At 36.2% G+C, this 15,248-nt stretch overlaps 1 protein-coding gene across 1 annotated transcript in view; it reads right to left on the bottom strand.

Moving 5' to 3' along the window:
- USH2A (usherin) overlaps positions 1-15,248 on the bottom strand; it is an 827,758-nt gene that overhangs the window by 158,482 nt on the left and 654,028 nt on the right. Inside the window, exons 51-53 of the mRNA XM_024239307.3 lie at positions 14,996-15,214; positions 6,142-6,365; positions 2,789-2,993 (exon numbers count right to left, since the gene is read on the bottom strand). Of these exons, the coding sequence (XP_024095075.2) occupies positions 2,789-2,993; positions 6,142-6,365; positions 14,996-15,214 (648 nt within the window). The remainder of the gene's footprint in view (positions 1-2,788; positions 2,994-6,141; positions 6,366-14,995; positions 15,215-15,248) is intronic.

Raw genomic sequence — 15,248 nt, 5'->3', positions numbered from 1 at the left:
CATGGAGTTAATTCTTAGTCCGTATGCTTGGATTAATTGAGAGACATTCTCCTTATATACCTCTCCTTACAATAAACCCTTCCCTGCCCACCGTATAGAATTAATATGAAAATACAATGCAATAAATTATGGGGCAGAACTTCATAAAATGCAGATTGCTCTACAAATGTAAAGCATTATCTTCCTTTTCCATTTTTTTCTGCTCAGAGGTTATCTGCCACTTGCTGCCTGTGATGGCTACCATGAGTTCCCAGTTCTCCCTTCCATCCTGGTTAGAGGCTTCCTGATTAGAAAACCACATTTGCCAGTTTTCTTTGTAGCTTGTAGTGGTCACATGACTCAGATCTCAATACTTGAAGGAGTACAGAAAGACACTGACAACTTCCACATCATTTTTTAAAGAGAAAATTGCATACCTTTGACTGCCAATCTGGATTCTGGATCCCTGAGTGACCTTGTGCGATTCAGTTGCCTAGACCATCTACCTACCCTCAGATGGTCAATATGTTTTACATTTCTACTACAGCAAATTAAACTACTCATTGGTAATGACTGTTATTCTGTATCCTCAAGTCCACATTACCATTTCAAATCTCATTTGCTGCTTTCTTCTTTCTTCATACAGGGTTGAAATCCCAATGAAAATTATTGTGTGTCATCATAGCTGCTAGTCCTAATGTAGTGACTAGTTATTAGTAGGTATTTAATAAATACTTTTTGATAAATAAATGATTGCATAAATGAATAAATTTTTGTCAGCACTGGTGTTGTCAGCTTTCAAGTGTAAGTTTCTAAAAGAGTCTGACTTAATCTAAATTGTTCTCAATGGAATTATCATAGCACCACTTGTGTGCTGAACATCTTTCATGAAAAAGAACAGTTTGTTATTTTTCATATTCAATTTATAGTATTTTCTGCAGGCAAAGCAATCTGAAATATGGATTTTAAAAGCCCTCATAACATTATATCAGTAGGTGGAAACATCTATTCACTTCTGGAGAGGGCTATTGCAAGTATGTATTAAAAGCCCTTCAAAATCTTGATCTTGATTACAAGGGGCAGATAAAAGTAGAGAACTCTCTTAGATGGAAACTCAATAATTTTAAAATGAAAGTCCATGACTTAAATCTATAACTGGGACTGGGAACATAATAGAAGGTTGGACAAATTGTCCTTTATCTGAGGCCTTTCCTAATTAAATTCTTTCCAAGAAACATTTTTTGTTTGTATAGTGTTCTAAATCCAAATAACAAGGCAAAGGTAGACAAAAATGCCCTATTCATAAGGATGTTTCAATCTAATAGAAGAGCTGGAACAAGTGTCCAAATCCATATGACACATGAGAGAGCTAGTGAGCTTTGTGAACAATGTGCCATAGCAGCACAGGGACTGCACTGAGGACATGAATCTTGACCTAGGCCTTGAGTAGGATGATAAAGGAGGACATTTCAGGTGGAGGAACAGCTTGAAGTGCATTCGGAGCACTCTGAAAGGAGCTCCTACACCACGTGGAGTCTTCAAAATCTGTCCCTTTTAATGATGGCATTATTTGAATATGTTTCTTTCTCATGGCGAGTAACTTTTACAGATCTGACCCTCAGTTTCCTCATCTGTTGAATGACCATATTTATATGATTGCTTTGTTGGTAACTGAGATAAGGTTTTAAAGTACCTATTATAGAGATATACCTAATGTAAATGACAAGTTAATGGGTGCAGCACACCAACATGGCACATGCATACATGTAACAAATCTGCATGTTGTGCACATGTACCCTAGAACTTAAAGTATAATAAAAAATTAAAGTACCTAGTATAACATTGAGACTAAATCTCTGTTCCTTTCTTCCCTTCCTAATCTTCCTCCTCTTATCTTAGTAGCCTACCTTACTTTCTGCACTCTTGAGGTTAGCCATTATTGCCCCTTGGTTGAGTAAAGCAGAATGATGATTCATGATGGAATGGAGCAATGTTTTGCTTGTTTATGTAACCTTAGCTTGCTCAAATTATGTCACTTTAATGGATTCTATTTAATCAAGATGATAGATGATACATACACACACATGCACGCACACACACACACACACAAACTTGATTTTTCAAAAAACAAGAACACATTTTGTAGGGACTTAAGTAAATGGATGAATAACACAAATTTAATTGATGGCAGAACTATTTTAGATATACTTCTAAACTTAACAGTGTTTCTCACACAGCTCAGCCAAAACTAAGCATCACCATTTTGGACTAATTCAGCAGGGCCAAGATGGTACATAGAAATTAATATTTACAATAACTGCAAAGGTTATTGTTTTGGAGATGACCAGCCATCTCGGAGAAATGTCATGCTTGGGTTTACCTCATCCTCAGAATAGCACTGTTAGGTTTTATTATTAATCAGACAGGTTCATCCTTCTTTCTGCTTGAGAGTATAGCAATATTCATTCAATGCATTCAGTGGAAGCTGCATTGTAGCTTTTGAAAAAGAAAACTGGATTTATTGTAAATTAACTGGATATAACAGTAAAGGTCACAGATATCTCCACAGATTTACCTTAATATGGAATACAACCTTGTTTAAATAGACTTTAACACATTTTAAACTACTGACTTTGAATACATCCAGATTATGCCTTTAATTACCTTGTAACTAGCTGGCCTCAAAGTATGATGGAATGTATTGATATCAGTTTAAGGAGAGTTGATGTCAGAGTGAAATAAATCTGCATTTTCAGCAGCTTCTCACTAACCCCATTAAGCCATGGGCAGACAGCTTGCTTTCTGTTACCTGTGTAAGAGTACGTGTTTACACTCCCTGTATGAATGGTTTCTTCGGCAGATGAACACATTTCTTCAATTGATGCCTTCCCTGTGGAATTGTAAGACCCTCTTATCACAGTGCAAATGTGGCTGGTAAAGTTGAAGTCACACCTGCCACAATGTGCTGTGGCTTCCATAAATGCTGGGCAGAGGATCCTGCACTCTTTTGTTTCCTGAGTCAAGTGGTAGGGGTGAGAGAGAAAGGGGTATTTAAAAATTTCATTTAGACATACATAGGGTAGGCTTTTGTGACTTTCAAATGAAATTTTTCCACTACTTACTTGATGAATGAATATTTCAAAATTTCTAAAAAGAAATGAAGGCAGTTTGTATACTAGAAAGAATAATGACTTTGAAATGACACAGACTGGGATTAAATTTTCAGTTTTGCAACTTCCCAGCTCCGTAACCTTGAGCAAGTCACTTACATTTTCAAAAGTTTGGCTTCTTCAGTGGGGAAAATGGAGACAAAATTTAACACCAAGTTTTGTTGTGTGACTCAAATGAGATAACACCAATAAGTCTTTAAACTTACTATACACAGTACGAATATTTAATTTTTGCTATTTGATACTTTCCTATGGAATTTTAGAGAAAATAAAGAATGTGATATTTGAGAATTTACACTTCCTGTGTTGTTGTGGAAGTTGGTCCCATTAGAAGTATTACTAATCCAAGTTTTTAAAAATATAAATGTTTCATGAACTGTCATTATAATTATAATTATTTATGCTTATAAACATTTTCTCTGACAAATCTCTGGACTTTTTATGGTTTTTGATGAGTACCACTTTGTTTTAATCCAAGGAAATTAAATACTTAATCATCCCACATTACAGGAGCTATAAAAAAGGTAATAGTTTTATAATGTGGAGATCTACTTTGCCTTTCCTTTACATAAGTAGCATAATGTATTTAGAATACTTTTTACTATTAAAATTGATCTCCATTCAACCTCTCTCTTACATAAAATAAGTTGAATTATTCTTACCAAGTTGGTCAAAATAATAAATTCAAAAATATATAGTGGGTATGGGTGCAGTGACTCATGCCTATAATCCCAACACCTTGGGAGGCGGAGGTGGGTGGATCACTTGAGGTCTGGATTTCGAGACCAGCCTGGTCAACATGGCAAAACCCTGTCACTACTAAAAAAACAAAAATTTGCTGGGCTTGGTGGTGTACACCTGTAATCCCAGCTACTTGGCAGGTTGAGGGAGGAGAATTGCTTGAACCTAGGAGGTAGAGGTTGCAGTGAGCCAAGATGACACTATATAAATAGAATCCCACTATATATATATGTATGTGTGTGTGTGTATCTATCTATCTATCTATCTATCTATCTATCTATCTATCTATCTATCCTCTAAAAGCCCAACTAAATGACAGTAAAATAATGGTTTACGTGTTAAAAGTCTAAGAAAAAAGGAAGGAAAACAATACACACAAGACAGTGCATACCTTTTTGGAAGCTGGAAAGTAGATGAATGTGGCAGAGACAATGCAAGGTGCTCAGTGACGTCCATGTTTCCCTTTTCTCTCTGGGAACATGGGATGTTGAAACCTGGCTGCAGTGGGAGAAGCCACCTGACTAGATATGTCTGTGTGACTAGTGCATAGAAAGGATGTACTCTATATCCAGGTATGAACTGTCTGTATGCAATTGTCCCCTCTTGCGCCTTTTCCATTATGATCCAAGGGCTGCGTGAAGCATCACAAGATGGAAGGGGCTTCGGTTCTAGAGATGTTATTTGGAAGACAACTGCCTAACTCATAATGAATTGTAATGTAAAAAAAAAAATTTTGGCTAAGAGAGTAGATCCTAAATGCTCTCATCACAAAAATAGAAAACAAAACGCAAAAAGAAACCATCCTAACTTCCACATACAGGTTCATTGTCAAGAAATTTTAGAGGAGCAGGATAAAGAGAACATCTTCAAGAGCTTTCATAGGAAAAGAAACATGGTCACCAACAAAGAGATAGGAATCAAAATATTAATGGAAGCTTAAAACATGCAGAAATGCCTCAAAATTCTGAGTAGAGATAATTTTTAACCTGGAATTGTATATCAAACCAAACTATCAATCCTGTTGGAGGGTAAAATAATAGTATTTTTATACATTAAGCTCTTAAAAAGTTTACCCTCCATACATCTATATACAAGAAGATAATTCTCCAAATGGAATGAAACTTGGAATCCAAAAAAAAAAAAAAAAAAAAACAGGGAATCAACACAGGAAAGAGGTAAAAGGAATTACTGAGTTGATGGCTTAGGGAAGACGTAATGGGCCAGCTATGTAAAAATCCCATGGTGATCCATTCTAGATTGGAACAGGATATAAATGTCTCCAGGTGGTAGGTCTTCAGAAAACAAAATGAAACCTATAGACTGAACATTGTCATGTATAACACGCTACTTGATTCAGTATGGAGAAATATTGTCCTCATTAGAATAATTTAACCAAACTTATGTATTATCATTCATTGATACAAAGTGCTTGCAGGGCTTCTAACAATCTCATGAGTTATTTTACATCCCAAAGTGTACAAAGTGTATGTGGTCCACACAAGGACTGTGTAGTTGCCTCATTGAACAAGCGTCCTTCCATTGTCTGTGACCAAGACACCCATTTTTAGTAGTCTTATAATGACAAATTACTACAGAACATGGTGGCATGTTTGTTTTTAAAGTGTCCGTGGTCCTTTCCTTAAATTGATAGGTTTCTGCTATCCTGGGTCAAATTTAATACCCACATACATGACATGGCTGTGTACAAACCATCACCATACAAAAACATAAGTGATTACACCCAGAAGCCTATTCATTCACTTTTGACACAGGCATTTGCTCATTTTGCATTGTCCAAGGGAATATGATATAAATGCAACTAAGAGAATTTGCTGGATCTAAGGTCCCTATCAAAGGAAAGTGGTGGACGATGGCTGGCGGGCTAGGGAGAAGAAGCAGGAATTTCCTCCTGCCTCCATCCACAGTGCTCCCAGGCATGAAATGGCACCATGCAGAGGCCCCAGACGACCTGTGCTGGCTCTTTCAGCGGCACACAGACTTTCAGTCCTGCACTAATCTGAAGTGCTGGGTAAAGCTTCCCTGAGAACAGCTAATCATTATTAATTCCTTTAGAATTCATTGCAATAACATCAATCATAGCGAACTCATTCGGTATTAATATGGATGTAATGTGAAAATGAATAATGCACACAGGAGTTTTTATATTCCTATTTTAGAAAAATAGTTATGAACAATGTATTTCTCTTTCCATTGTCAAATCAGCGCCTCCGAGAGCTTTTCTATCAATTACCTTCATCATCATTCCAGTTGAAATCTTGTCAGAGCAAACATATTTCAAAGGATTATATCCAACTCCATTACAGCATTTCTGGCTCTTTGGAATAAGTTCAGTCTCACAGCATTTTACTGGCACCGGGTCATTCTTTTTAACATGTGCTTTAGACTCTCCACTGGAAGCTGAGCAGCATATGGTATCTGACATATTCACATAATCCTGCCCACAACAGAACATCCCTGCAACAATAAAATGTTATATATGAATATGAAATAGAAAAAGGGAGGAAAACTGAGGCTGCTATAAAGTTTGGTGTAAAAATGTCAGACTCAGGCAGCTGCTGAAATGGTGCAATACCTAAGGTAGCATTTCCCTACCAAGGTGATTTAAATGTGCAGCGAGGGTCCTTCTTACCAAGAGCACTAGACACTAATTAGGAAAAGAACACACAAGAGGAAATGTTCGAAAATCATTCAGCTGGGCCAAACTTCTCTCATGCTCCATAAAAAGATATAGGATTTCTGTCATGAAAACTGCCTGCGCATTTTGTGATGATAACATCCTGTTGCAGAAGAAGGTTAGTTAAACTATAGGGACTCTGAGAAGGCTCTAGAAATTCATAAGGGAGCAAAGGTCACCCAAGTACTCTGGGATAAGAGCCCAGGCAGAGTGGAAAGGTAGCACCATCCTAGAACTGGAAGCCCTGCGGAAGAAGCAGTGCAAGTTTTGGCTTAGCTTTATTTAGGGTACAAATATTTGTTTCTTGTGAATGTAGCTGCAATGGTAACCATGTTTTCTGCATGAGATGGATTTGGTATTTATTCAAAATCAGCTGAGCATGTTCACTGATCAGGTGCACTAATCAGCCACTATTTTTTGAGCCTCACTCTGTTCTAGACCCATCACAGACATAGGTGACAGGCTGGGGGCAGCAGCAGAAAGATCTTGTAGAGAGGATCACTGATCCCCACATCTAAATGAAAGACACATGTACCTGAGATACCAGATAGACATTTTCTCCCACCAAATTCAGTTTAATTGCCTGTGTTTGCATCATTTAGATATTGCCATCAAAGAGAAAGGGCAGAAATTGTAACATTAAAGCAGGAATAAATTAACACTACTCTAGAGACAGATCAAGCTAGACATCAAGGTGCCTATACTGCATGTCGCAGTGTTTTTATACTAGAATTTATATCCAGTTATATAGCGGCACAATGTGATGAATGATTTATTTTAATTGGAATTTTGTTTGTTTATTATTAGTTCCGACTGATAACATACAGAACCTCAAATTCAAAGTGCCCTGGGGTCCTGAATTGTTTAATCTAGTCCTGTGTAAACATCTACATTATTAAAGACACTCAAATAATAGATCAAAAGTGCTTTTAAAAAAATCATTGAAAGTAGACATTGGTTTGGCACATGCCTTAAGAAAGATGTTTATCCACACATGACTCCAAAGAACCCTCTCATTCATCTTTTTACTTACAAAAGTCTCTAATATTAAAAACTCTTATTTATGATTAATGATATACACTGATCCTAACAGAGCTTTGGCATACCATGTTTATCTAATGTGATAACTCTTTGAAGTAATTGGTTTACAAATTAACTGCCATATTTATAATTTTAGTGGTTTTAACATTTCCAGGAGAAGTTATCTCAAATAAATACACAGAGCAGGGCTCATTTTAGTCTGAGTCTGGATTATGGTGGGTATATATGTGTGTATGTATAAGTACATACACACACAAATACACATATTTATGTGTGTGTAGCTATGTATGTATGTATATGTATGTGTATATATACACACACAAATACATATAAATATATACATACTTGAGTGTACACACACACATAAACTAAAAAGAAAAATCCATAGCTTCAAGTTTTACATTGTTCAGGCATTTTTCTGCCCCTTCTGATTAGACATTTAAATACGACCATGGATTTTTTACTGTTAATTTTTTCTCTGGCAGTTTTCTTAAGACAATTCATGTTTCTCTTTTAAAGAGCAATCAAAATTTGAAAACTGGCCCTTTAGGGAGCAGAATATATTCTCCCCCTCTCATTCCCAAATTACTTCATGGTTTCACTATGCTTTAGGTATAAAATAAAAATGCAGACATTGACCTAATTTGAAACTCCTAATCAGTCACCTGATCACTCTGAGGGACTTTTGACAGGTCAACTAAAATTTTGATAATGAACTGTTTTTAAACTAGAAAAAAAAGATGCCTTCTTTCACAAAGAGCTTCATCTTTGTATTACTGAATTGAAATTTTCAGCCAAGATTTCACTCACATAACAAGAAGTGACTCCCTTTCTAGTTTCTTTGGTAAACCATTACTTCTTTAATTATTATCAACCTTGTTCTAGTGTGATAAATTGCTAATTACTTAATACCCTAATCAGCGTTCATTCTTTGCACAGATAAACTGTGACAGTGCCATTAATTTAAATAGTAATTTCACTTAATGGCCAGAACGGCACACCAGATTTTTATGCAGCATTTTCTGAAGACTGCATCCATCACTGCAATATTCTGACATAAAGATGTCTGACGTGCACTAACTCACTTAGGGAGAGCAGATGTTGCAGAGCAGAGTTTGGTAGTAATTCCCATAGTGCATCACTTCAGCATGAATGAGCTGCAAATTCAGAGACAGACAATCTTCCGAAACTGCATTGCAATAACTTTTGACCCCTACCTAATTTATCACATGTAGCACTTGACTTTTGAACTTTGACACACGGAATGCACAATTTTAAATATGCCCAAAGAAAAACAAAATAGGTCATGCATTAGTGATGGATTGGTCCATTCTTCCAGAGCCTCTTCATTAAATTTGTACAAAGGTGGAGCGTGTCTTTGAACAAGATGCAGATGTTAGTAAAGTGGTACAGTACGCATTAAACTAGTAGATGTTTATATTTCAGATGAAAAAGCATATATTGTCTTTCTAAACTGTGTATATATCCAGTGGTTTCCATTGATTGGACACAACTGAGAAAATAGTGGAGGAAAAAATTTTTACTCACAATATTATTAATACTTCAAATATGTTACCAATGCTTATTTCATATTTATGTCTAAAAAGAAAAGCATTTATAAGTATATCTGTTGGATGAATTTCTAAACAGTTAAGACTGCAAAACTGGGATTCCATTTTTTTTAAAGAAGACCAAGAATTATGTATCATGCCTTTGAGATAAAAATAGTACAGTAGTAAAATCCAGTCTGGAATATGACAAATCATTGTGAAACTCTGAGATTGTTCATGGGGACCAAATTTTAAGCCAAGGGATATTTTAGGCCTAGAAGAAAAAAAAGGTTTGTGATTAGTCATCCTTAGGACAAATGTATGACATTTGTGGCAGAGCATGAAAGAAAAGAAATTCACACTTGTCGTCACCAGTAGATGGCTCTGTGGCTACCACCACAAAACAGAGGGTAGAGTAAAAATGCTCCCCAAATCATTGTGTACATTTTATAGCATTGATATATTACACTTTTCAAAAAAAAATCATTCTGTTTTATGGAAATCTTCCAGGGAAATGTTTTTTCAATGCCGCCCTTACACCATGGACTTCTGTAATTATACCTCCCTCTGCAAAATTCCCAAATTCCCATCTTATGAAACAAACAGTGATAGTCATTTGTTCTACTGAAGTCAGAGTCCAGGACATGAAAACTCAGTCTTGTATTCTGAAACAATTTCAACTCAGAGTTTCACATCAAAGGCCGCATGGACAAAATTTATAATATAAATAAGTCAATATATTCCAAAGTCATCTCATGATCAGTTTCCCATGGCTAATAGAAAAATCTGTCCTCTTTGAATGAAACAGAGGTTTTAATTTTCACCTTTTCATACTAAGGGATATAATCAAGTCCAATCTAAGATTGATGGCATAAATGATAAAGCCACATAAGCAAACACTAAGAAAAAAATGAGTAATAAATAGGTTTAAAATCTATTCAAAGAAAATGGCTAAGAATACATATCCACTGAAATGATGCGCATGACTTTCATCCCGAGATACCTGTATAACACTTCTATGCAACGCATCTGCCCAGAGAGAGCACTAAAAACATAAACGCCACCCCAGCACTTCTGTTCCAACAGCATCTGTTAATTCACTCCATTTATAAAATACATATTGACAAAGACAACTGAACTGGGACCAGGGAGATTTGATTTGGTGTGAGAAAGTCAATTCAATGTGATTTTGTTAAAGGGCTCCTGCAGGCAAATAAAAGAGTTTAAGTAATAAAGTACATAAAGAGATGTTTTACGAGCCAGCCCGGTCTCGTGGCAGGCACACAATGCCAGGCAGCGAGAGAGGCCAGGCTTAGGAACGATATTATGAGATCCAAACCCTTATGTAGCAGGTATGCTGTTTGTTGCTAGGTTGAGGAGAAAAAGGGCCATATGGATATTCTGGAAGGTCATTAAGGTCACAGTCATTAGGGGCTACAGGAGTGAACGGCAGCAGAGAGAGGAAAAATACATATGGAATCTGTCTATTTTCAGTGCAACCTGCAGGAAGGAAGGTCAACAGAATAAAAAGATATTTTTTTTTCCTTTGCAAAACTATTATTCCTTAAGTCCGCTACGATTATCAGAGTTGGCAGAGCTGTAGAATGCCATGAGAAATTCTAGAGCTTATCTTGATTCACAGGAGTTGAGGGCTGTCACCATTTGTGTAAGAAATGTTTGACCGGCATGCGACATCATCTTGAAGTAAATAAAGAAGTGATTCTGAAATTCGAGTTCATGGATGGAGTTCAAGGGTGGATAAAATTACAGGCAAATTTTTGTGTGTATTCTATGCACTATTATTCGGAGTGAGGGTTTGTAACTTTCAAAAGATTCAAAAGGAAAACAAGTTAAGAACCATTGTCCTAGTGGACAGTAACCTCCATTCCACTTCTTAGAACAGATGTATTTTACTTTATGCCAGTGGTGTTCTGACTTCTCTTTCCTTCTCTTTTGCATTTGTTCTGCCACCTAAATTTAATCTTAAACTACAGTTCTTATCATCATATTGACTCTTCCCTGAGTGCTAAATAATGTTCAAATCCTTTTGCCTACTCAGATTTATCTCCTTTCTTCCTTACACAGGGTGTATACCTCCTGTAAACCAAAGCACTCACTATTATTTGTGTTTTGCAGATTGCTAATTTCACAGTTTAGCTCAAGCCACACCTGCCAAAATCGTACTCACTGTTTCAGATTCCAATCCAATGGATCAACCCCTTTCATTACCTTGACTGGAGTGATCTCTCAGTCTTAAGAATATGCATGCATTCATCCCTCTCTTATGGCCTGTGTATAACCTTGTAGACACTTTTCTCCTTGATTAGGTTATAAGTTCTTGAGGATAAAAATGGAATCTCGGCCATTTTTACACTTGCAAAGCACCAAGAATGATATCTTGAATATGGTTACTACACAATACATATTTAACAAAGGACGGAGTATGGCAGTTGACTAATTCTTTCAAAAAGCTACAGATAAACAAACACACTAAAATCAAACATTTTGCTGTCATTTTTAAACTCTGATGTATTAGGGTATACAGGAGGAAACACTTTTGCATCCTCCCTGCCACCTTGGTTCTATCTTTAATAGACCTGTTATTAGCTACTTCATCTAAAGGAGGAGGAGGTATTCAACTGGTCAGTCATAGTACAGGATAACTAATTAGTTGCCATAATTTTCTAGTAGACATTACTATGACTTTAAGCAGTGGTTCTCAAATTATGGTCTCAGGATCCTTTTATATGCTTACAAATTATTGAGGACCCCCAAATACCTTTTGTTTATGTGGGTTTTACCTGTTGATATGCACTGTGTTAAAACTTATGGCAGAGATTTTTGAAATATTTATTTATTAATGCATTTAGACGTAAAATAATAAATCTGTAACATTCTAACATATTTATGAAAAATAAATGTTTTTCAAATAAATAGTGAGAAGAAAGACATTGTGTTACATTTTTGCAAGCTTTTTAAATGTTTAGTTAAGAGAAGGCAATTTAATTTTCTGTCTGATTCTGCATTCGATCTGTTGCAAATCACGCCATGTAACCTCTGAAAAGCTCTGCTGTACACATAGGAGAGAATAAGAGTTAAAAAGGCATATAGTAGTTTAGTATCACAGGCTTACTTCACGTTATCATGCTTTGATTTACTGCACTTTGCAGAGACTGCATTTTTTACAGATTGAAGTTTTGTGGCCACCCTGCATCAAGAAGTCTATTGGTGCCAATTTTGCAATAGCATGTGTTCGCTTTGGGTCTCTGTGTCACATTTTGATGCTTCTCAGAATATTTTAAACTTTTTCATTATTATTATATTTGTTATATTTTCATATTTTTTATTTTTATATTTTATATTTTTATTTGTGGTCAATGACCTTTGATGTTACTATAATTGTTTTAGCGTGTCATGAACCTTGCCCTTATAAGACGGAAAGCTTAGTTGATGAGTGTCCTGTGTGTTCTGACTGCTTCACGGACCAGTCGTTCCTTTATCTTTCTCCCTCTCCTTGGGCCTTCCTATTCTCTGAGGCACAGCAATATTAAAATTAGGCCAGTTAATAACCTGACAATGGTCTCACGTGAAAGGAAGAGTCTCATGTCTCTCACTTTAAATCAAAAGCTAGGAATGATTAGGCTTATTGAGGAAGGCATGTTGAAAGCCAAGATAGGCCCAAAACTAGACCTCTCATGGCCAACAGTTAGCCCAGTTATGAATGCAAAGGAACAGTTCTTGAAGAAAATCAAAATGCTCCTCCTCTTCTTCCCACACCTTCAACAGACCTTCTTCTCTTTTCTCTACCATTCCTTCTTGAACATATCTTTTCCTGTGGACAATATCTCTTTATTATATCTTATAAGGTATGTGAGAATGATGACCAATCTGGTGGGTCTTATGGCCTTCAACCATGGTCCAGGTAAGATTTCTATTTCACTTATCGTTCACTTATTATGAATAAGTGAAACAGCCTTATTGATGATATGAAGACACTTTGAGTGGTCTGGATAGAAGATCAAATCAGTCACAACAGTCCCTTAAGCCAAAGCCTAGTCCAGGCAAGGATCTTACTCTCTTTAATTCTACGAAGGCTAAGAGAGGTGAGGAAGCTGCAGAAGAATAGTTGAAAGCTAACAGAAGTTGGTTCATGAGGTTTAAGAAAAAAAGCCATCTTTATAACATAAAAGTGCAAGGTCAAGCAGCAAGTGCTGATGTAGAAACTGCTGCCTCAAGTTACCCAGAACACCTAGGTAAGATCATTGATGAAGGTGGCTACACTAAACAACAGATCTTCATTGTAGATGAAATAGCCCCCTACTGGAAGAAGATGCCAACTAGAGCTTTCATAGGTAGAGAGAAAAAGTCAATGCCTGATTTCAAAGTTTCAAAGGACAGGTTGACTCTCCTGCTGGGGGGCTCAAGCAGCTGGTGACTTTAAGTGGAAGCCCATGCTCATTGACCACTGCAAAAATTCTAGGGCCCTTAATAATTATGCTAAATCTATTCTGCCTGTGCTTGTAAATGGAACAAAAAGGCTGTATGATTACATATCTGTTTACAGTATGGTTTACTATGTATTTTAAGCTCATTATTGAGATCTACTGCTCAGAAAAAAGATATTTCTTTTAAAATATTAATACTCACTGACAATGCATCTGGTCACCCAAGAGCTCCGATGCAAATAGACAAGAAAATTAATGTTTACATGCCTATTAACACAGCATAGGTCAAGTAGTCATTTTGACTTTCCAGTTTTATTATTTAAAAATACATTTTGTAAGGCTATAGCTGCCATAGATAGTAATTCCTCTGATGGATCTGGGCAAAGTAAATTGAAAACCTGGAAAGGATTCACCATTCTAGATGCAATTAAGAATATTCATGATTCATGGGAAGAAGTCAAAATATCAACATTAACAGGAGTTTAGAGGAAGTTGATTCCAACCCTTATAGATGACTAAGGGGTTTTAGACTCAAAATGGAAAAAATAACTGCAGATGTAGTGGAAATAGCAAGAGAACTGGAATGAGAAGTGAAGCCTGAAGAGGTAATTGAATTGCTGCAATCATAAAACTAACAGATGAGGAGTTGCTTCTTAGGGAGGAGCAAAGAAAGTGGCTTCTTGAGATGGAATCTATTCCTGGTGAAGATGCCATGAACATTGACTTCATATTTTAATTTTCTTGTCTTTAAAAGCCCCACCTCCAATAACATAAATGTCAGGCTTCCCAAAATCTGGATCTGACTATGTGGTATTTAGCAAGTGGAAACTAATGTCTAATATCTAATGTCTGAACTTCAGTTTATTCATTTTTAAAATGTAGATAATTAATAGTACCTGTCATGTAAAATTATTGTGAAGATTATTTGAGGGAATAATATATAAAATATTGGTACAGTGTCTGTTAGTATTCATTCAATGATACTTATTGTTATTTATATTAGTGTTAGCTTAACACAGTAGAATAAGGGAGTAAAAGAATTATAACAAAATATCATTATAATAATTTTATATACTATTTGCTAGGAAATATTCTTTTCATTCATAACCAATACATTCATGTGTGGGATTTTTTTGGAGGAGATGACCTTTTCAAGAGGAAAAAGAATTGATGTGCTTTTATGAAATACATGAGATACATGTAAAAATTGGGAGATTACACTGTTATGTGTTAAACAATATGTTCCTAATTATTGCATTAGATATAACAAATGTGAGCTTTAATTACTTCTTTCTTTTATTTCTAGGGCAAATTTCTCACTCTCCCTGCTTCTCAGATCCTCTATCTACTGAAAGGTAGACCTGGGCGCCTTACCTGGAAGACGATTGTATGCCACTCCTTCTTCTCCACCACAACACTCTAAATCGTTGCTCACAATCTGTCTGCCACAGCACTTCTGGCCATGGCCATCATGAAGCCTCCCAGCACAGCAAATCTGGTTTCCTGAGGTGGAGTACGGCATTGTGCCACAGCAGGAATCACCAATGCCAACAGAAACCCGATTGTGCTGTTCATCTGGACAGCATACTTCACCTGTCAATTTAGGACAATAATAATCATTACATCA

The sequence above is a fragment of the Pongo abelii genome, chromosome 1, assembly GCF_028885655.2.
Source record: "Pongo abelii isolate AG06213 chromosome 1, NHGRI_mPonAbe1-v2.0_pri, whole genome shotgun sequence".
NCBI classification, from domain to species: Eukaryota; Metazoa; Chordata; class Mammalia; order Primates; family Hominidae; genus Pongo; species Pongo abelii.
This window is presented reverse-complemented; position numbering and strand designations above follow the sequence as displayed.